This window comes from Mesoplodon mirus, assembly GCF_964341445.2.
Source record: "Mesoplodon mirus genome assembly, chromosome: 11".
Classification (NCBI taxonomy): domain Eukaryota; kingdom Metazoa; phylum Chordata; class Mammalia; order Artiodactyla; family Ziphiidae; genus Mesoplodon; species Mesoplodon mirus.
The window spans coordinates 71,978,766-72,002,893 of NC_138987.1; the positions used below are offsets into that span (position 1 = coordinate 71,978,766).

At 38.6% G+C, this 24,128-nt stretch overlaps 1 protein-coding gene across 1 annotated transcript; it reads left to right on the forward strand.

Annotated features, from left to right (window-relative positions):
• The first annotated feature begins 1,291 nt into the window (after positions 1 to 1,291).
• YEATS4 (YEATS domain containing 4) lies at positions 1,292 to 23,508 on the forward strand. Its single transcript, XM_082635599.1, has 7 exons — positions 1,292 to 1,557; positions 4,894 to 5,013; positions 8,096 to 8,162; positions 8,269 to 8,363; positions 12,843 to 12,935; positions 13,024 to 13,111; positions 22,851 to 23,508. The coding sequence occupies exons 1-7, from the start codon at positions 1,507 to 1,509 to the stop codon at positions 23,018 to 23,020; spliced, it is 684 nt and encodes a 227-aa protein (XP_082491725.1). The 5' UTR covers positions 1,292 to 1,506; the 3' UTR covers positions 23,021 to 23,508.
• Positions 23,509 to 24,128: the final 620 nt, after the last annotated feature.

A 24,128-nucleotide genomic window follows, 5' to 3' on the forward strand; every position in this document is an offset into this window, starting at 1 on the left:
ACTTGTTAAGTGTTTCAATCCCTTAGGCACCATGGAAACAGAGAGGACAGTGTGACTATAAACCACCCGGAAATCAGCTGCCAGAGAGATAGGAGAAAAACCAAGAGAATGTATTTTATAAAAGGAGGCAGTAGATAGCAGCGTCACATCCTGCCAAGAAGCTAAGGGAGTTAAAAGTGGATGTTGGATTTACTGAGAAAGTCAGTAACTGGTCAGAGAGGTTTCTGTGAAGGTGAAATTCAGGTTCAAATTTGACTTTGAAAGATAAAACAGAGAGTTTTGCAGGATTAGAGATGTGTTTGGTTGGTTTTTAAAAGGAAAGATGAAAGTTCGTTTAACTCTTCTTAAGGGAAAAAGCCTAAGAAGAAAAGTTGGAGGTACAGGGCAGAATGGAGATGGCTGATGGGGCAAAATCCTCAAGAAAGTGAAAAAGAATGAGATCAAGAACACTGACTGAAGGATTGATTTTAAACTGGAAGACAGACACAGTTTTGAGGGCACAAGCCCGCTGTGTCCATTTGCCTAGCAAAGCAATAAAGCTATTCTTTCCTACTTCACCCAAATAAATATATAAATAAACTGGGAGACGATTCTCTGTTGAACAGAAGAGAAGAAAGGAAGGGAGGGTGGATATTGGGCAAACCAAAGCTTGTGTTTAGGTCTGGTGGCATGGAGGTCCGTTTTCTCTGTTGAAATAAGATGCAAAGTCACCTGATCAGAATGAGAGGGTTGGTGTCAAGGTTGGAGGTTTGAGGAGATTAGGGAAATAAAATAGCTTCCAGTTTAACACAGAAGAAAAGGAAGAGCGAACCTCTGACTATCACCTCATATTTCAATTAAATTGGAGGTCATTCATTTAGCACTGCACTAACCTGCAAAGTAGTTAGTACCACGGAAGGGCAAGGGAGGGGAGGTTTGCGTCACGTTATGGACCCGAGAATACAAAATGAGTAGAAAGGAAGGAAGGAGAGGAAGAAGGGAGTAAATAAAAAAACGAAATTAGCGGTTCAAGCCTGAAAGTCTGAGGACATCTGGATGAACAAAAAGAAAAGCTGTCGGTGGGAGAGATTTCATGAACTTAATTTCAGAACTGTCATGCTTTGGCGATGGCAAGGTATTACCTCCAAAAGACAGTTTCTCGGTCATTACGAAGCCAGGCGGTCTGGCTTGTCGACAGGCACTGGCAACCAAGACCGCTCTTCCGTTCGCCTAAAAGCAGCGGCTCGGCGCGTGCGCAGTGTGCGCGAGCTCGTCGCGCCTGCGCACAAGACGTCGCCGCTGCCATCCTTCCCATCCCGCTCTCCAACCGCGCGGGGGTGAGTGGGCTTCCGCGACGCCCTCCGCTGTGAGGCGTTGGCGATCCCTCAGCACCCCGAGCTCAGCTGACTCGTCCTCCTTCGGCCGGAAATCCTCCTCCTGGGCCCGCGGGGGGCCTCTGAGCGGAGCGGCGAGTCCGCCGGCCCCGGTCTCTTTCCCTGGCGGCGGCGGCTTCTTCCGTAGGACAATATGTTCAAGAGAATGGCCGAATTTGGGCCTGACTCCGGCGGGAGAGTGAAGGTCAGTGCCCGGCCCGCGCCTCCCCTCCGGGAGTAGCTCTCTCGCCCCGGCTCCTCCTGGCGCGGCCTGGAGAGGGCCTGCCTGTTTCCTCTCGCGCCTTCTCGCCTCGGGCTGGAGCCGCGGTTTCCAGGCGGACGGCGAGTCAAAGCCCCAGAGGGAAGATCATGATTTCATTTGACCCCAACTTCATGTGTCACCGCCTCCCTTCCATCCCAGACAAAAAACAAACATAATCGGTGGTGCCTGGGGGAGAGCTGGACATTGTTGCTGAGGAAAAAGCCACTTGCGGGGCTGGGAGATCCTGGCTTGCTGCTCGTCCTCAGCCAACCCAGGTCACCTGTAAAAAGGCGGTGGGGAGGGCGGTACCCACCTATTGTGAGGATAATAACAGTAGCAGATACCGTACGAAGTAAGCACAGTGGGTGGACGCTTTACCCGATTCTCTGATTCAGTCCCTACAAAGGCAGTATCACCCCCAGTATTTACAACTAGAAAAGTTCAGAAGACTTCCCCAAGTTCATGGTGTTCCTAAAGTCCCAAGGCTACAGCCAAGATACTAATCAAGGCATGCAAAGAACATAACACTGCCTGGCACATAGGCAACATTCAGTACACGATAGCTTCTTAGTTTTTAATTAAAGTGATCATAGAGCCTAACGTAATGTATGACACTGTGACACATTTCCCTCCCACTTTACTACATCCCCTGGCACATTAATTTTTTATGAGACGACCAACTGGTTCCTGATATAACACCTATTTTTACCCCTTCTGATTTTTATTTACCGCAGAAAGGAAAATTTTTTTATGAAAGAAATCACCCACTTCTGCACCAATCTAGTTGATCTAGGTTTTTTTTTTTTTTGAGTCCTTCTCTATGTCATATTGTTTTCACATTTTATACTGAATATACAATTGTCATACACAGTGCTTTGAAAGTTTCAAAAGCTACTGAAATTTAATGGAAGGGGAAACAGATGCCAGGTAAAATTCATAGTACCGTGAGGTTCATAAACATACGTTTTCCCCCACTTTTGGGCGAGGTTTTGGAATGATAAGAAAGTACTACTGAACAAAGGATTAGAACACTAGCTTTTGGAGAAGAACTTATAGAACTCTCTCTACTTGTAATCATGTTAGGTTCTAAAAGTCTTTTAAGTCCAAAATCACTTGAGATTAGGCCTGAAGTCCTCAAATGCTTTTCCACTGAAAATGGGTCCGAGTTAGTCATGTAAAACTTTAAAATTAGGAACTTATTTCTTCTCCGTGCTGATTGTTATGTGGTCTTGTAAGCATCTTTTCCCAATTTAGATAAATTTGATCCAGGTAGAAAGTCTTTTGGCAGATGAGCCCGCTTTTCATCATTGAGGAACTCCCCAAGTTCCTAGCAACACTGTAGCATTTCAGGATCTATTATCCCTCACCATGTCAGTGCTCCTTGTACTTACTCACTCGGACCTTGAATGTGAGGCCCCATCTTTGGGTGCCACAAAAGGGCACTTGCTGTGATTTTTTTTTTTTTTTTAAGTTTGTGTACAAACCACTTGCCTTCTTCTGAACTAACTTTAGGCTAATAGGTATTGGTTTTATTTGTGAATTATCTAGTCACAATGAAAAGTTTTTCCATTTGTTCACTGCTTTTCCTCATTTCTTATTAATTATTACATTGGCACAGCACTTCACATGTGATATATCTTGTTCTTTGACCTTCAGATACAGTCTTACTATTGAACAATTGGTCTCAAATTCATGTGCAACATTCAGCAATTTTCTTCACTTGGAATTTTTTCTATCTCCTTTCCATCATAATCTGCCTTTACACTTAACCGGATGTGATGAGAAACATGTATGTACATCTCAGACTGAACACAAATATAGCACACATGCCATCAGTCCAGGGTTTACTGAGCTTGAGTCATCCAAGTGCCTCTTTGCCATTATCTGAATGTAGTATTTAACATTTTTGTTTAAATCAATTTTTTTTTTTTTTTTGTGGTACGCGGGCCTTTCACTGTTGTGGCCTCTCCCACTGTGGAGCACAGGCTCCAGACGCACAGGCTCAGCGGCCATGGCTCACAGGCCCAGCCGCTCCGTGGCATGTGGGATCTTCCCGGACCGGAGCACGAACCCGTGTCCCCTGCATCGGCAGGCGGACTGTCAACCACTGCGCCACCAGGGAAGCCCTAAATCAATTTTTTAAAGTCCCTTCCTAAGCATTACTATTTTTGAAATTGTGGGTTTGAATTGCTAGTTATAGTTACAGTTTTTCTAATACAGATTAAACACAAGTAATAAAATGAAAATGTTTGCCCTTATTCTACCTAAAATCCCCTTCCAAACTGTCTTTAATTTTTGTACTGTTCTTTGGAGAACCCTGGTGTAAGCTGATAAGGACATTACCATCAGGTGATGGTAAAGTTGGTGAGCGTTATTCCAGACTGCTCTTTAAAGTTTGTAAATAGAGCTTTTTCTGTTTCTTTAAAAAAAAAAGAGAGAGAAAGAAAAAAGGAACTCTCAAAGTACTCCACATGATTTAAATACACGTTTTCAAAGTGGGAACATTGTAATTAATGTGGTGTTATTTGTGGTATTATGAAATGAGGCTAATTGTCTGGAAACGATTTGTTGAGGGAAATCCATGTTATAAGTAAACTCTAGGTTGTTAGACTGCCTGCCATTTCTTAAAACAAGCTTTCAGAGTTCTAATTCTGTTTATTTGGGTAATAATACAATGTGGGTTTTTTTGTTTGTTTTTTTTTTTTTTTTTTTTTTTTTTTTTTGGCTGTACGTGGGCCTCTCACTGTTGTGGCCTCTCCCGTTGCGGAGCACAGGCTCCGGACGCGCAGGCTCAGCGGCCACGGCTCACGGGCCCAGCCGCTCCGCGGCATGTGGGATCTTCCCGGACCAGGGCACGAACCCACGTCCCCTGCATCGGCAGGCGGAGTCTCAACCACTGCGCCACCAGGGAAGCCCCTGTTTGTTTTTTAAATTTATTTTCGGCTGCGTTGGGTCTTCGTTGCTGCACACGGGCTTTCTCTAGTTGCGGCGAGGGGGGGCTACTCTTCGTCGTCGTGCTCAGGCTTCTCATTGCGGTGGCTTCTCTTGTTGAAGAGCACGGGCTCTAGGTGCGCGGGCTTCAGTAGTTGTGCCTCGCGGGCTCTAGAGTGCAGGCCCAGTAGTTGTGGCGCACGGGCTTAGTTGCTCCACGGCCTATGGGATCTTCCCGGACCAGGGCTCAAACCCGTGTCCCCTGCATTGGTGGGTGGATTTTTAACCACTGAGCCACCAGGGAAGCCCAATACAATGTTAACTGGTGTTGAAATTGTTTTCTTGTAGGGGGTTACAATCGTTAAACCAATAGTTTATGGTAATGTTGCTCGATATTTTGGAAAGAAAAGAGAAGAGGATGGGCACACCCATCAGTGGACAGTATATGTAAAACCATATAGAAATGAGGTAGGTAATTGTTTTTCCTAAAACTTTTTTGAAACTGTAGTTTCTTTTACTCAGAGTTAAATTGTAATATTGTATAGTAACTGATAATAAAATTGGCCCATTGTAGAAATGTTACCAAAAAAGTTGAAAGAATAAAGTAAGAGCTGTCATCTTTCTACAATTGTTAGTAGAATCAACTTTCCAAAAATGTTTTCTAATTAAAATTATGTTACGGTAAAAAGAACTAAGCTATGTGCACAGTACGTCTTCCAATCACCACACCTTAAGGTAGCCTAGTATATAATCAGATATTTCAGGAATAGTAAATTTAAGTGATAATTTGGTAATCAGACCATCAGAAAAGATGAAAGACAAACTGCTACATAATCTAGCTACTGGTAATTTGGTTTTGCTACTGAATCTCTAATGCCTGGAATGCAGTAAGTACATAGTGGGTATTCAACAGATACTTACTGAATGAATAAACTATTCCTCTATTTAAAACCCTTCATTCTGTATTTCCAATATCATTGTTCCAATATAGTGGAAGCAAGAAGGCAGGTGAGAATTTATGTTATCATTGTAATCATTCGTCACCTTTTAGAAACATCTGAAAAAGCAGTTAGAGATGTCACAGAAGAGTTGTTACTTCTGAAAAGATGAAAATGGTGCCAAATAACCCAAGGGTAGATTCACAGCTTGATGGTGCTAAAGGTAGTCTGCTTCAAACACTTTGAATTATATTTTACCACATGTAAGAGACTAGAATTTTGGACATACTTTTACTTTATCAAGGGGTCACATTTTAAAAATAAATTTAATAATTATTCAAAATAACTTTATAGTGTCAATTTTAAGGGTAGAAATGCTGACTTATCATTCAAAATTACTTCCAATGCTGAATACTCTTTCTTTCCATGTACCCCACAGTATGTTCAGTCACATTTAATAAATTAAGAGATGATAAATTTAGAGGTAAATCGAAAGAAGGGCAATATGCCACACATTAAACTGCCATGTAGGACAGTTTACAGTAACTGAACTCAGTGCAGCTGTAGCCTCAATTTAAAGGTGACCACTTGAATGTAGAGCTCTTGAGCTGAAGTCAAACATCTACAGGACATCAAGTAGGGATGCAACCCAAAGTTATCTTAATTTCAAGGACAAAGAATAAGGCAGTTGACTTTTGAGTTCTATTTATCTTTTCTTCATATATTCCACCAAAAGACTGAGTTAATACATGTTGAAACCAATTAAGCTTGATAATGTTGTTTTTTCTTCAGCAGTTATACTATTCTCTATTAAATAAAGTTAAAAGATGAAGGAAAAAAAAACCCTTCAAAGTCCACACAAAAACTTGTATATGAATGTTTGTAGTGACATTATTCATAATAGCCCAAATGTCTCTAAACTGATGAATGGATAAATAAAATGTAGTGTATCCATATAGTGGAATATTATTAAGGAATAAAATAAAGTATTGATACATGCTACTAACACATGGAAGAAATTAGGAAACATGGCAAGTGAAAGAAGCCAGACACAAAAGCCACATACTGTATAATTCCATTTTTATAAAATGTCCATAATAGGCAAATCCGTAGACAAAGAACCTAGATTAGTGGTTGATAGCGGGTGGGAGGAAGAATTGGTATGTTTCCTTTTGTGTGATAAAACGTTCTCAAATTGATTGTGGTGATAGTTGTACAACTCTGTGAATATATTAAAAACCATTGAATGGTGAACTTTAAATGGGTGATTTGTGTAGTATGTGAATATCTCAATAGAGCTGTTAAAAACAAACAAACAAACAAAAAAAACCCCTTCAGTGACTACCTATTGCCCTCATCATAAAGCTGTCATGTTTAGAAGGCCTGCCATGACCTTTCCCTATCCTATCTCTGCAGCCTTGTCCCTTGTCTGTGTTTGCTTCATTTCTTTATATCCTACATTTTACCAATACTAAATTACTCTCAGTTTCCCAAAGGAACACTCTTAAACCTCTTCCTTTCTTCCCACCCACTCCATTCTTATTGTTCCCTTAGGTCTTAGTTCAAGTGTATTTTCTTTAGATCTACTTTCTTGATCTCCAAAGACTAAAATAGCTGCCTTTCCTATGGATTTGTACCTAATGTCCTCATAACACATGACCTAATATGCACACAACAGATTACAGATTACAGCATTGAAATGCTGATTTTCTTGTCTGCCCCCCACTTTACAGTGAGACCCTGAGGACAAGATTCTGTTATTTATCATTATAGCATCTACCAATATTGGTAGTCACTCATATTTGTAGAAAAAATGAATGAAATTATTCCCCAAATAGTCTTCAAAGATGCTTATGAAAATCTGCCTCAGAAAAAATGTTCACAAAATAATGTTAAGTGATGAAGGCAGATAGTAATATATTATTACAGTAGGATCCCAGTTAAAAAAATACGTAGATAATAAGCACATAAAAATTCCTGAAAGCAAATAAAAAGATTAATGAACATTACTATTGAGTGCAACTTACTCTGTTTTGCATTTTCCTGTTTTTCTATAATGAATTATTTTTGAAAAGGCCTCCTTCGCTAGCAGAATCCCTTTTGTGTGCCGGAACTAATGAATATGCTTTTGTGCTTCAAAATATAATTAAGGGAAGGAAGAGTTTTATATCCAACAGTTTTAGGTTGCTTAGCTTAGTTGACCTTTGTATAATATAATTTTGTTTATTGAAGTTGCTTAGTTCTTAGATTTGCTTTGGTGTATATGTTTATTTCTGTAGAAAATATTGGAAAGTACTGTTGTTATATGGAAAAAATCAAAATTGATTTTGAGTATTGTCTACAGAGATATATAAAAATAGGAATGCAAAACAATGAATTAAGGACATATATTTCTATATATTATGAATTTTGGAAGAATTCTGCACAGGCTTCCTTTGTTTAAAATAAAAAACAAACCTCCAGGGTATAATTCATGTTTCTTAGAAAATTGGTTTCCATAAAATTTAAGGGGAAGTGTATTTTGTAAAATTGGCACAGGTGCTCTGTGTATTTCCTTCCTAATTGTTATGTGTAGATGGCAGAACTAATTAATTAATTCCTCTGTATTTTAGGATATGTCAGCATATGTGAAGAAAATCCAATTTAAATTACATGAAAGCTATGGCAATCCTTTAAGAGGTACAGTAGTTTTTTAAAATTCATAATCTTATAAATTTTAAAAGAGCTAGGAAACTATATCAGTAATTTACAATTTATAATTGTTTTATTTTTTTCTTTATTTTAGTTGTTACTAAGCCTCCATATGAAATTACTGAAACAGGTTGGGGTGAATTTGAAATAATCATCAAAATATTTTTCATTGATCCTAATGAAAGACCTGTGAGTAATGTTAATCTCTGCAAATATAAAATGGATTTTTTAGTAATTGTGCAAATTTTACAATGTTCAATAGCTTGTTATATGTTGACATTTTCATTCAGGTATACTTTATGTAAGCTTATGGCTTGGTGTATCTTGCTATGAGTTAAGGTTTTTCATTTTTAAGTGAAGTGCCTTTCAAAACTCTTTTGTTTTTCAAGTATAAAAAGAAGGGATAGAATGTGAACAGTTATTTGAAAGGAATCATGGAAATTACATGATTACTACAGCAAAAAAATTTTAAATTCATTAGTATCGTTTGGTTATTAGTAACAAACAAGTGGAGTCCATATGCTCTCTGAAATGGGAGTGTCCAGTTTTTTATAGTTAAAAGCCCTAGAAAGTCTTTTTACATTTTCAAACTGTCATCAGTACTAGCAGCTTTATCTTATACCTGGATCCTTATTTATAACCACTGACTTTTTCATTATTTGATCTCTTCAGATTATTGCTTGATAATGTAAAAAGTCTCTCAAAGCTTTCACTTTGACCCCTCAGCAACTTTGTGAGGCTGGTGAGATCCTCGTTTTAGAGATGAGCATATTAAGGCTCAGAGATGAAGTCATGTGCTCAAAAACACAGTTAATTGTGGTGGAGCTAGTTTTTGAATCCAGGTATTTGCATTCAGACCTCACACTCCTTCCTTTACTCTTGCTTTTGACTAAAACCACTAAGCCTGTTTTGTTTTTAAACCTAAAGGGTCACAACTCAGGCTCTCTCATTGCACATTTGTGTGGCTGGTGTTTAACTCCAGTTTCAGGGCTTTAATGTTCACCACCATTAATTTTCATCTTGTTAGATTCAGCTCGCTCCTTTAGCACCAAACATTGACACTTGAATTATCAGATTACATTTGTAAAACAATGTGCTTTTAAAATTTTAAAGGATTTGGATGTCACCTGGGCCAGTGATACAGAGAATTAGTTCCTAACTAGTTGCATTAGAAATGCCTGAGGTGTTTTTTATAAGTTCAGACTTCTAGGCCCCATTCCATGGAGCGTGATTCACAGGTTTGGAGAGGGACCAGCACCCCAGGTAATTCTGATGTGCAGTAATATTTAGGACCCATTGAGGTAGACCATACTCTTCCTACATAGAAGTTCCTTTAGGCAGTCCAGTATAGCAAGAAGAGAATATTGACTTCCGTTATTAAGTGAAACATCCTATTCAGGTTTGGGGTAGTTCTAGTTTTAAGAAAGCTCTAGGGCTTTCCTGGTGGCGCAGTGGTTGAGAGTCCGCCTGCCGGACTCTCAACCACTGCGCCACCAGGGGCGCAGTGAGAGGCCTGCATACCGCAAAAAAAAAAAAAGAAAGAAAGCTCTACTTTATGTTAAGCTTCCTTGAACTTTTTTTTTTTTTTTTTTTTTACGCGGGCCTCTCACTGTTGTGGCCTCTCCCGTTGCGGAGCACAGGCTCCGGACGCACAGGCCCAGCGGCCATGGCTCACGGGCCCAGCCGCTCCGCGGCATATGGGATCCTCCCAGACCGGGGCACGAACCCGTATCCCCTGCATCGGCAGGCGGACTCTCAACCACTGCGCCACCAGGGAGGCCCTTCCTTGAACTTTTTATTGATAACTATTCATACTTTAGTTTTCTTTTCTCCTGAAGAGCCATCTATAGCTCATTTAAATATCTTCCATGTGATAAGGTTTCCAGGTCTCCTACCATTCTTGTCCTTCTGGGATACTCTCACAGACATTATATTCTGTTTGACAAGAAATTATTAAATAGGAATATTTGCAAGATGTTGCCCAAGGGGTGGGATACAAAGATGAGACACTACACCTATCCTTAACCAAAGTAGTCTATTAGGGAGAATAGAGCACAGAATAGGCAGATGTTGAGAGAGAGGAAGAAGAAGTTGGTCATGTTACTAGAGCAGAGGTTCTTGTTAACTTTGTAAGATTGCTTTGAATTCATTTTATTTTGAGAATGTGCTGCCTTACCTGTCTGCCTCCTCATCTGTCTCCCCCTTCTCTCCTTCCTATCCTGCCCTCAACTGGAAAATACATCTCTGAAAGAAATCATTATATAATGTAATCTCATTATCAGACACTCTCAAAGTCTACTCTTGGGAAAGTAGGGTAATATGATCTTTTGCCTTTCTGGAGTGATTCCTTTATTGAATAGGTTTCCATATAGATCTACATAAGCCTGAGTTTTATCCCCTCCAAATTACTGTAATGTTCTTTTAGTATAATGAAACCATTATAGTTTTTGAATAGTTGGCTCTTACAGAAAATGTCATATGAGGTTTATTTAAAATATAAAAGAAAGATATGGGTAACTTGTGATTTACTTCTGTTATCCAGTAACCTATTACACATCAAACCACTGTAAAAAGAATGGTTGTTTCTAAAAGCAAAATGCTAATATTGGGTTTTTATTCCTAGAAATATCTCTGGCAAGTATAGGCATTTACATTGCTCTAAGAATCTTCAAACACCACTGAAAATTAGAGACATCTGTCCTGAAATTATTCATTGCCTATATCTGCATGATTGCCTCTCCAGGTCTGAATAATAAATTTGGGAATGGAAGGCTTTATGATGTAGTTTTTAATACTTCTTAAATTATAAAAGACATGCATATAGTTTTTTTAAAAGATTTAAAAAATAAAAAGTACAAGTCTCCTGTATTAGTTTCCTAGGGCTGCCATAAGAAAGTATCTCAAACTGAGTGGCTAAAAACAACAGAAATTTATTCTCCCGGTTCTGGAGACTAGAAGTCCCAAATCAAGGTGTTGGCCGTGCTCTCTCCAAAGCCTCTAGGCGAGAATCTTTTCATGCCTCCTCTAGTTCCTGGTGGCCCCAGGTGTTCCTTGGCTTGTGACAGCGTAACTCCAGTCTCTGCCTCCATTTTCACATGGCCTTCTCTCCCTCCCTGTCTCTGTGTCACTTCTCTTTTTATGAGGACACCAGTCATATTGGATTAGGGTCCCCCCCTAACGTCGTCCCCCCCCCCAACGACTTCATCTTAACTTGATTACATCTGCAAAAGGCTCTTATTTCCAAATAAGGTTACATTTACATGTTCTGAGGTTTAGTACTTCAACATATCTTTTGGGGGATACAGTTCAACCCGTAACATCTTCTTTCCCCCATCTCTGACCCCTTCCTCAGGAAAACCACAGTTACTGTTTTCAGTTCCTCTAGAAATTATTCCCATTCATCTCGTGTATTTAAATCCCTATGGTTGGATTTTTCAATTTTAGATAGTGCCTGTCAGCTCCTAGTGATGACAGCTGATCCTTTTTCTTCATCTTTCTTGGTTTCTTTTTTCATTTTGCTGCAGGACTTTATTCAGAAAGGATGCGAGAGAAGTAAAATTTCAGAGCCAATGCTCTCTGAAAACATCTTTATTTTTGTTTACCTCTCACTTGATTGGGTAAAGAATTCTAGGTCCCACAGGAGGTGCACTCTCTCGTCTGTGAGTGGGGGGAAAGGAGGGAAGGTTGGCCAGCCTAGCTGCCCCACAGCCTTCTTGATTTCTGTACCTGCCAACTTTACGCTCACAGTTTCTCTGGGGCTCCATTGGGGGCAGCGGCTCCCACCTCTGATGCAGTTTTCTTCTTTAAGATTTTAGGTTATGGATTTCCCTGTTATGGTTTACCCATCTGTGTAGTCTCATCTGCTTTCTGTCTGTTCCAGAAATTTGTCAAATTATCTGCTTTAAATATGGCATATGATCCATACTCCTTACGATGATTTTAGCTAACTTTTTGGAAAATTCTTTGAGGCCTCTGAATTGGTTTCTGTACCTTCAGCATGAACTCTGCTGTTTTACCAGCTAGGTTTTGTTTTGCTCAAATAATCACACATTGTGCTGCAAAGCTTTTCCTTTGATGTCTTACTGTATCTGTTTTTAAATATTTTGAAGACATATTGCTCTTGCCGAAGTGAATTATCACTGACTAACTTTGTGTTTGTTTATTATGCTACTAATGTATTAATCTTATTATTACACTAAAGAAATTAACTTGTCCTCACTGAGCATTTTAGTATTGATCATTCCTTTTGAAAGTATCAAATGTTTTTTTGCCATAGTAAGTTTGTAAACTTTAACTGTCACAGTTAATCAAATTTCACCTGTGTAAGTAAAAGAATTCATCTTAGTGACTTACCAGTTTAATTTCCATAGCTGTATCTTGTGTTATTTTTATATATAGTCACTCTCTAGAGATGCTTTGTAACTAATGTTTGCTTACCCTCTTCAAAACATACATATTGAATAGATGTGGATAAATGGTAATATCTAATAGGAAAATAAAAGTACGCACAGAATTTGGGTGACCTGCCACAGTAAGTTGTAGTTGAAACAAGATCCTGAATTTGATATGTTTACTAATTCAGTCTGTAAATCAGTTACAGAAATGATGATGTCTCATGATGATGATAAAAACCATTGCACAGATGTCATGTCTGTTTTTATTTCACAGGTAACCCTGTATCACTTATTAAAGCTGTTTCAATCAGACACCAATGCAATGCTGGGAAAAAAGACAGTGGTTTCAGAGTTCTATGATGAAATGGTAAGAAGGTTTTATAATGAGAGTTTTTAAAGCCTTTTAAATTGTAGATTTTGCAGTTATTGGGCTTTTTTTCATTCTCTTCCATTAGATATTTCAAGACCCAACAGCAATGATGCAACAATTATTAACAACATCTCGTCAGCTTACCTTAGGAGCCTATAAGCATGAAACAGAATGTAAGTGCCATGAGTTCATAATTAATCCTGAGAAATAATGTATTCTGTAATGGTGAAAGGATTGATTAGCGACTATTAAATTTTTTTCCTTAGTAGATACAGGTAAAATTTTTAGGAGTTATATAATATATATATTACTAAAGAACAGGTAAGAAGGATGTTTTAAATAGTTCTCAAAGTAGGCCTACTTTCAAAAAGGTAAAAGACAGCCTCTGACACATTCTGAAATACTGTTTGTCTTTATTCACTAATTACATTTAAGCATAGCTTTTCATTAATCTTGCTTAACCTGTCACTCAATCACTTTCTGTTTACTATCTTTGCTAACAAAATCGGTGTGAAGAACCTTGCAGAACATAATTATACTTGAGTGTAAGGTGAACTAGTTTCTCCCTCTCTCTCTTTTTAACCTGTGACCTGACATAGTTTTATATTAATGCTGGGGTGGTGAAGACCAGAATGCCTTATTGATAGTCAGTCATGCTATCTTTTCCCTTTAGCTTACGAGGCCTCAGAATCCCCTACACATCGTTTCATGCAGCTATTGCCAACCATTTGCAGTTGTCATTCAAGATGAAATCTACTTACCAAGCCTGTGTTGACATTTATGTCACCATTTATTCGGTTTTTCCTTTGATCTTTCATTTATTTGCTTACAGTATATATTGAGCAACAATAAGATGCCAGGCATTGTTCAGAGGATAGAGCAGACAAAAGCCCTGCCCTCATGGAGCTTACATACTAGTGGAAAGAAGACAAATATTAAATAAACAGAACAATGAAGTGTGAAGTAGTGATTGGGTGGCATGAAGAAAACTAAAGCAGGGGAAGGAGTGCTTTTGGTGGGAGGAGATGGTTAAGAGTTTTAAATATCAGGTCAGAGAATGTTTCCTGAAATGGTGGCATTGGAGCAAATACCAGAAGGAGTGGGGAAATGAGCCATGCAGCTACATGAGAGACGAATGTTACGTGTAGAGTGGCAGCAAGGGCAGGAACCCTGAGGTAAGAGCATGCCTGGCATATCCGAGGAACAGCAAGAAGGCCAGTGTGCCTGGAGTAGAGTGAACAAGGGGACAAGGAGTGGGACATGAGGCCAAACAAGTTATTATGGGACCAGCTCATATAGGGAGTTTAAGTTATTAAACTGAAGGAGATGGGAAGTCTTTTGTGGGTTTTGAGCAGAAGAGTGACAGTATAAGACTAATATTTTAAAAAGATCAATCACCCTGGTTGCTGTGTTGAGAGTAGACTGTAAAGCAGAAAGGGTAGAAGCAGAATAGTTAGCAGGCTATTCCAGTCATCCAGATATAGAACTGTGAGTAGTACCAGAGTGATAGCAATGGAGGTGGTGAGTAGGGGTCAGGTTCTAGTCTGAATATAGGTACAGTAGGATTTGCTGATGGTTTGATAATAAGATGTGAAAGAAGGAGATGAACAAAGAATGACTGTTAAGGTTTAGGGCCTGAGGAAACAAAGAAACAAAAATTGTTGTTGCTTTTCATAGAGGTGGGAAGTCTGGGAGGGGCAGCTTTGAGGGGAAAGATTAGGAGTACAGTTTTGGACATGATGGATGTGGGATACCTGTAAGACATCTAAGTGGAGATGTTGAGAAGGGAATTGTACTCAAAGTCTGGTATTCAAGGAGAGGACTAGGCTGAAGATATAAATGTGGAAGTTAATATACACATGAATTTATAAATTGTGAGGCCAAATGGTATCATCACAAGAGTAAGTGAAGATAGAAAAGAGGTTCAAAGATTGAGCCCTGGGCACTCCAACATTTAGAGATTAAGGAGATGACCAGCAAAGGAATTAGGAAAGAACAGTGAGTGTGGAGGGAGAAAAACTAGGTGCACATAATATCCTAGAGCCAGGTGAAGAAAGTGTACCAGGAAATAGTCATTAGCTGTGTTCAGTACCTCTGATAGGTCAAGTAAGATCAGAGCCAAGAAATAGGCTATAGCAAGGTGGAGGTCTTTGGTGACCTTAACAGGAGCAGTTGAAGGAGAATAGTAAGGACAGGAGATCAGTTGAAGTGGATCAAGAGAGAATGAGATGAGGGAGTTCCCTGGCAGTCCAGTGGTTAGGACTTGGCACTTTCACTGCCGTGGTCTGGGTTCAATCCCTGGTCAGGGAACTAAGATCCTGCAAGCTGTGCAGTGCTGCCAAAAAAAAGAGAGTGAGATGAGAAATTGGAGACAGGTGCTGTGGACAACTCTGTCTTGGAGCTTGACTATAAAGGGAAAGTAGCCCTTGAAGCAGTAGCAGGAGCAGGATTTGGGGTCAAGAGAGCAGAGTTTTTGGGGGAAATAGACCAGTATCGTTATAGGCTGGAAGAAGCAATCCAGTAAAAGAAGGGGGGTGGGGGATGAGAAAGCAGGAGAGAAAGAGGTTGCTGTTTAACCATTGTTGGTTATAGTAGTGTTTTGTTTGTATTTTCGTGAAACCCTGACCAAGAGTTAAAAGATCTGAATACTGATTATAATTGCTACTTGGTAGTCATTTAAAATTGAAAAGCACACTCATTAAAAAATTTTATGTTTCACTTTCTACATCTGAAAAAATACTTGGGCTACTTTGTTATGAACATAAAACAGATATGTATATGATCACTTTGAAAAGGTAAAAAACTAGTCATATGCTATTTTAATTTGTTACTGGTCATATTCTCTCCATTATAGATCTCCTTTCTCTCATACTATGAAATGTGCCCAATTCATAGAGGAAACTTCTCTTTTTAAATTCAAGTACCCACATTTCGACAAAAATAATATCATTAATTCATATATGTATAATAGTAGAGACAAATGTGTTTCATAAAAAGACTTTTCTACAAATTAATTTTTAACGTGAAAGTTTATGTGTGGAGCTTTATAACCTTGGGAAGTTTTTATCAGTAAATTGCATGTTTTATATTATCTTCAGGTTATTTTCTCAACAGTGTCAAATCCATAAGGAAGAAAAAGATAATTCTGTAAATGATATTGACACAATTGATAACTTTTGAGAAGAAAACTTAATTTAGATCATTGCTTTATAGCACTTACCAAAACAAATTCCAGTTTTATTCACTGTTTTTTTAAAGTCAGTTAAGCTGTTTAAAAAATTAGAGAAATGACTGTCCTGGCTAGTGAAGACTTTCTAAATTTGAGGTGTTAGAAGAAATCACATTGAAAGGAAGGCAAACTTGATTTTGCAAAAAAATACTTAACTTATGCATTTCAAAAGGGCAAAAAAAGAAAGATAAATTTGTAGAAAATATGACAAAGGATTAATATCTTTAAAACCCTAAAATAAATAAAATAGAATAAAATTTTAAACTTCAGTTGACAAATGGACAAAAGACATGGACAGATGAAAGAGGAGATGACTAGTAAATAGAAAGGGAAAATATTTGACCCTGCTAGTAATTTTTAAAATGCAAACCAAATAATAATGGGTGGTTTTATTTGTATCAAATAAGCAAAAGGAATTTTTAATAGTTTTACTTGTTAAGGATGTGGTGAACCCTGTGTTCTATGAATTGTTTGTGTGAGTAGGCCTTTTAGGAAAACAACTTGGGAATATTAATCAAAGGTCTAAAGAAGATAGGTATACTTTTACCAGTTTGAGAGCATTATACTCAATATTTGGTAATAATATCAGTTAGCTTTATTGAGTGCTTACTGTTTCTACTCTTGTAAATCTGTACATGTATAAACTCATTTACATCTATAATAACTTTATTAGGTAATCCATTTAGAAAAGGAAACTGAGGCACAGGGAGAGTAAGAAACTTGCCCAAGTTAACATGAGTTAGTGGTAGAGCCAGGACTTTATCCTAAGCAGTCCTCAGAACTTAGGCTCTAAAAACATAGTAATATTTTTAGATAGAGTAATAACCAGGATAGAGGTTGCTCATTATAAAATTTAAAACACATTAAAAGTTTATAAAGATGTTTATACTGGTAAACCCATGGAAATTTACTTAAGTACTAATGATCTAGCTTTTAATAGAAATTGCTTCTACAAGGGATAATTAAAATGATAGTGAATGCTTGAAGAGAGTTTACATGTACTAGATAAGTGCTTTGCATTTCTTAATTTACTGAATACCCTTAACAACCCTAGGAGGAAGGTACTACTGTTAGCCCATTTTCTAGGTAAGACCCTAGAGCATAGAGATTTGATATCTTGCCCCAAATAACTCAGCAAAGCCAGGATTTAAACTGAGACAGAGTGTGTGCTCTTAACCGATAAACTGTTTTATCTCTTTGTAAAAAAGCCTTACAGGGACTTCCCTGGTGGCACAGTGGTTAGGACTCTGCGCTCCCAATGCAGGGAGCCCAGGTTTGGTCCCTGGTCAGGGAACTAGATCCCACATGCATGTCTCAACTAAGAGTTTGCATGCCACAGCAGAGGAGCCAGCCTGCCACAACTAAGACCCGGCGCAATCAAATAAATAAATAAGTAAATATTAAGGAAAAAAAAAAACCTTACAGTCTGTTTTTCTAACCAGTAAGTTACATTGGCTTTGCAAAAATATTAATTCTTCTTTGGATTAACTTACTCTAAATTGAGGCTCTATTTGGAAATTTAAAACAGAAATTTTATCTATATTTATATGTACATGTATATATATATATACACACACACACACACGCACACACACACATATATATATATATCTTTTTTTTTTTTTTTTTTTTGCGGTACACGGACCTCTCACTGTTGTGGCCTCTCCAGTTGCGGAGCACAGGCTCCGGACGCGCAGGCTCAGCGGCCATGGCTCACGGGCCCAGCCGCTCCGCGGCATGTGGGATCTTCCCGGACCAGGACACGAACCCGTGTCCCCTGCATCAGCAGGCGGACTCTCAACCACTGCGCCACCAGGGAAGCCCCATATATATATCTCTTAAATGTATGTATAAGCATTTAATATATTGGAAGCAGAAAACCAGAACAGGCTAAAAGAAGTTTTTAAATGTTTTCCCCTATCATCTCATTGGTAATCAACCCAGTTCTTTCAATATATGGTACCCTTTGCAGTCTCATGATTTGTCAAAAATAAAGTATAGTGACTAAATCAGACCACAAAAATCTGTATCTACAGTGCATGCTGTCCTCTGACAAATGAGTTAAATCAGGTCTTCCTGAGTAGATTTAAAACTACCTGTTACAGTCATATAGGACTCCTTGTTGTTTCCCAAATCTCTCTGTACTCTTTCCAAGGCCCACTATGTCCACTTCATCTACCTAATTCCTTTCTCATTCTTTAAAACTCAATTCAGATTTTACTACTGCCAAGAAGCCTTCTTTGATATACACACACACCCTTTCCCCTTGGTATGTCATAGCGCCCTATGATTACCTCATGACACTGTAATGCATTTTTCTTTCTTATCTAACTCCTACTTCCGTATCCCACCATCTCACAATGTGCCTTTCACTCCATATATGTTTTATAATTGATATGGAGAGAGAGGGGGAGAGCAAGGGGATAAAAATTTCTGCATAGTAAAAAAAGCATTGTCAACAAAGTCTAAAGACAGACAAGCCATGAAAAAATATTGTACTCAAATCACAAATGACTAGCTTCTTTAATGTATAAAGAGCTCCTGCACATCATTTAAAAAGGCTGACAACCAGTAACTAAACAGCTTCTGCAGAGCAAAGGAAACCATCAACAAAGTGAAAAGGCAGTGTACTGAATGGGAGAAAATATTTGCAAATCATGTATCTGATAAGGGGTTAATATCCAAATATAAAGAACTCATACAACTCAATGGCCAAAAAACGCATACAATTTAATTAAAATTGGGCAGAAGAACTGAGTAGATATTTTTCCAAAGAAGACATGCAGATGGCCAACAGGTATACGAAAAGATGTTCAATATCACACATCAGGGAAATGCAAATCAAAACCACAATGAGATATCACTTCATGTCTGTTAGAATGGCTACTATCAAAAAGACAAGAAATAACAAGTGTTGGCAAGGATGTGGAGAAAAGGAAGCCCTTGTGCAGTGTTGATTGGTGCAGCCACTATGGAAAACAGTATGTAGGGTCCTCAGAAAAATAAAAGTAGAGCTACCATATGATCCAGCAATTCCACTTCTGGATACGTATCTGAACAAAACAAAAACACTAACTTGAAAAGATATATGCAACTCCATGTTCAATACAGCATTATTTACAATAGCCAAGACAGGTAAATAACATAAGTGTCCATTAACAGGTGACTGGATAAAGAAGAGGTGTTTTATATATATATGTGTGTGTGTATGTGTGTGTGTGTGTATATATATATATATATATATACACACACACACACACACACATGCATACACTTACACATGCATACATACACAATGGAATATTACTTAGCCATAAAAAAGAAGAAATCTTGCTGTTTGCGAGAACATGGATGGACCTTGAGGGCATTATGCTAAGTGAAATAAATCAGAGAAAGACAAATACAGTATGGTCTAACTTATATGTAGAATCTTAAAAAAAAAAAAAAAAAGCTCACATACAGAGAATAGATTGGTGGTTTCCAGAGGCGGGAGGTGAGGGGTGGGCAAAAAGGTACAAACTTCTACTAAAAAGTAAGTCCTGGGGATGTAATTTATAGCATGGTGACTGTAGTTACTAATACTGTATTGCATATTTGAAAGTTACTGAGAGAGTAGATCTTAAAATTTCTCATCACAAGAAAAATATCTGTAACTATATGTGGTGACAGATGTTAACTTCAGACGTACTGTGATGATCATTTTGCAATATATACAAGTATTGAATCATTATGTTGTACACCTGAAACTAGTATATGTCAATTATACCTCAATTTTTTTAAAAGGGTGGTGGGGGGGCTTCCCTAGTGGCGCAGTGGTTGAGAGTCCGCCTGCCGATGCAGGGGACATGGGTTCGTGCCCCGGTCCGGGAGGATCCCGCATGCTGCGGAGCGGCTGGTCCCGTGAGCCATGGCCGCTGGGCCTGCGCATCTGGAGCCTGTGCTCCGCAACGGGAGAGGCCACAACAGTGAGAGGCCCGTGTACCACAAAAAAATAAAAAATAAAAAATAAAAGGATGGTGGGGAGAGCCGATAACCTAAAAGAAAAATGAGCAAAGGAAAAGCAGACAATCCATAAAAAGAAAGGGAGGAATGTCCCCTAAACATATTGAAAGATTGTCTGCCTCAGAAGTAATAGAAATGTAAATTAAAACTATTCTGAAATACCATTTTTAATCTTTCAGATTAATAACTAAGACCAAAAAGTTGATGCAGTAGGGAAATAGGTGTACAATGCTAGTGAGATTATAAATTAAGAGGACCTCTAAGAGTCACTTGGCATTCTTCTAGATTTACAAGATCAAATGTCCTTCAATTACTGTTTACTGGAATTTAGCCCACAAGTGTACCGAAATGATTACGCGCAGCATACACGTTATAGCATTGTTTGTAATAGAGAAAACTGGAAATACTCCAAATGTACATCAGAGGGGACAGATGAATGAATTATATATGTCTATTCAATGAGGTCCTCTGCAGCCTTTGAAAGAATGAGACAGCCCTGTGATATGGAATGAGCTTTCAGATGTAGTAATGTTAAGTGAAAGAGGGTGCTGAGCAGTGTGGGTAGTGTGACACCACTTGTGTTGGGGGTGAGGAGAAGTCACACTTAGGTGTATGCTCGTCTCTGAACCAATTATTTCTGGAAAGATACCAAGGAAACCTAACAGTGATTATCTCTGGGAAGAGCGCCGGTTGGTGGGGGGCAGGGGTAAAAGGAGGCTTTTTTTGTTTTTGTTTTTATTGGAGTATAGTTGACTTACAATGTTGTCTTAGTTTCAGGTGTACAGCAAAGTAAATCAGTCATACACATATAAAATGGAGACATTTTTTCCATTGTCTACACTTTTCAGCCTTTTAATTTTGTATCATGTGTATGTACTACCTGTCTTCAAAAATAATTTAAAAAATAAAAGCAATGAAAAATTACAAAGAAAAATATGGATTGTTTTGGCAATGTAAAAGTTTACCTGTGTTACAAAATATATCACAAAAAGAAAGCACCAGCAGTGAGGAAAATAAGGACACATTGCGTGTTTTGTTTTTGTTTTTTTATAAATTTATTTATTTTATTTATTTATCTTTGGCTGCATTGAGTCTTCGTTGCTACGTGTGGGCTTTCTCTAGTTGCAGAGAGCAGGGGCTACTCTTCGTTGCGGTGCTCGGGCTTCTCATTGCGGTGGCTTCCGTAGTTGTGGCGCACGGGCTTAGTTGCTCCGCGGTATGTGGGATCTTCCTGGACCAGGGCTCAAACCCATGTTCCCTGCCTTGGCAGGTGGATTCTTAACCACTGCGCCACCAGGGAAGTCCCACATTGCGTGTTTTTAATGCGCTAGATGCTTTAGGTATATTACTTAATCCTCATAAATCCTCTGAGAAATACGAAGTTTTAACTGTATCATATAGAAAGAAGAGATGAAGGGAGACTTAGAGATATCAGCATTCAGCTGTTAAGGGGCCAAGGGTGTATTTGAACTCAAGTCTTTCTGATTTCAATGGTTTTGGTTTTTTTTCTTCACCAAACCACACTGCTTCCAATTAGTGATCCTTTTACATTAACAAAAGTACAACTGTGCCTCAATAGTCGTCAGCAGCAATTACCTGAAATGTCCACAAGGTGGAAATGTTGGATGATAGTAGTCATTTTTCTCTGTAAAACTTGATGCTACACTATCCAAGTGGAATAGTTAAATCAATAGTTAAATAGTTATAGTTTAATAGTTAAATAGTTAAATCAGTCTATTTTGCAGTAATGATATTTTTCTTTTGTAATTTGTTATGTAGCCAGCTAGAATGTTTTAAATATTCAGTAATAATAATAATAGTAGTTAATATGGCTTTTTATGTGCCAGACAGTATTCTTTTTAAATCTTTTAAACAAATAATATTATGAGGTGTTTGCTATTATAATCTTCATTTTAGCAATGAGGAATAGAGCACAGAGATAATAAATAGCTTATTCAGAGTGGCACATCTAGTAAATGATAGAGCTGGAATTCAAACCTAGACACTTATTGATATCATCTTTTTGAAAAAAGATACAGGTTTGTTTTACCAGTGTGATTATGTAAGTTTTACCTGTACATAAATTTAAGAATACTATTTTTAGTAAACTCTTTATTTTTTTTGCGGTACGTGGGCCTCTCACTGTTGTGGCCTCTCCCGTTGTGGAACGCAGGCTCCGGATGCGCAGGCTCAGCGGCCATGGCTCACGGGTCCAGCCACTCCGCGGCATGTGGGATCTTCCCGGATCAGGGCACGAACCCCTGTCCCCTGCATTGGCAGGCGGACTCTCAACCACTGCGCCACCAGGGAAGCCCAGTAAACTCTTATTAGCTGGATGTTTCTTGGACTGTATACTCCCTCATTTCCAAATCAAATTAGGAAATTAGACATAATTAGGAAATTAGACATAATTTAAGACATTATGTCTTAAAATGTTAACTGTGAATTAAAATATTAGTGGTCAGAATTTCATTCTTAGTGGTAGAAAACATCTTAGATCCTCTCTGGAGAGTTCAGACTTTCTTACCCACCCCCCTGTGTCTAAAGTTATATATCTTAAGTTGTCTGCATTTCATCATGAAAACATTGGCCTAAGGAAATGCCACATTTATTGCTCTATGAACTATCTTGTACATGTGAGAAAAATGAAATAAATCAGTAAAAGTGTATGTTTTCTTTAGTTGCAGAACTTGAAGTGAAAACCAGAGAAAAATTAGAAGCTGCAAAAAAAAAAACAAGCTTTGAAATTGCAGAGCTTAAAGAGAGATTAAAAGCAAGTCGTGAAACTATAAATTGTTTAAAAAATGAAATCAGGAAACTCGAAGAAGATGATCAGACAAAAGAAATATAAACAGTTCTGAAGAGAACTCGATAGTAAGTGAAACTAAAAATAAGGTGGAGTTTAAAGGAGAGATAGACTACAAATGCTGCGACGTTTCTTAGAGGAACTGCACATATAGTTGTCAGCCATAGATTTCTCAGCAATGGGGTCAAAGTATTTGTACTTTGCAAGCAATCTTTAATGTAAAATATATGTGTATAATGCTGTATAGGCATTTTATCAACCCATTTCGGGGTAGTTCTGTGATACTAAGCACAATTTTAAAACATTTTTATTGCATTGTATGTATAGCTTATCCTTTTGACAGACATCAAAATTTCATTATAAAGTATAACTTGTACGAATTTTGTACTTCCCTAGTAGTTAGAATTTGTGGTAAAATTAATGTGTGTATTTAATTTCTTAAGTTCTTACCTGCCCCCATCCCAACTCTTTTGTATCTGATGTGCCCAGTGCCCAATAAGCACTCACTCAATAAATGCAGTTTACAGATGCTGTTTCTGCCTCTTGATGTGTTTCTTCACCTTGAAGCAATTCGAGTTCTCTCATTACAATTAATGTGTATCTCCATAATATTGTGACCATGCATCTCTTATTTGCAGTCACTGTAGCATACAGAAGCTCTCTGACAGCCAAGATCATATCTTAAGTATTGTTCTGCCTAACTCCCACAGTGTCATTAGTTTTCACATAGAACAATATTCAGTCCTTCATGCATGTTCCAAAGACATATAGTAGGGGACCCCAACCCCCCGGGGCCACAGACCGGTATCGGTTTGTGGCTATTAAGAACAGGGCCAGGGCTTCCCTGGTGGCGCAGTGGTTGAGAGTCCGCCTGCCGTTGCAGGGGACGCGTGTTCGTGCCCTGGTCCGGGAAGATCCCACATGCCGCAGAGGCTGGGCCCGTGAGCCATGGCTGCTGAGCCTGTGCATCCGGAGCCTGTGCTCTGCAACGAGAGAGGCCACAACAGTGAGAGGCCTGCGTACTGAAAAAAAAAAAAAAAAAAAAAAAGAACAGGGCCACACAGCAGGAGGTGAGTAGCAGGCTGGCGAGCGAGCAAAGCTTCATCTGTATTTACAGCCGCTCCCCATCACTCACATTACCACCTGAGCTCCA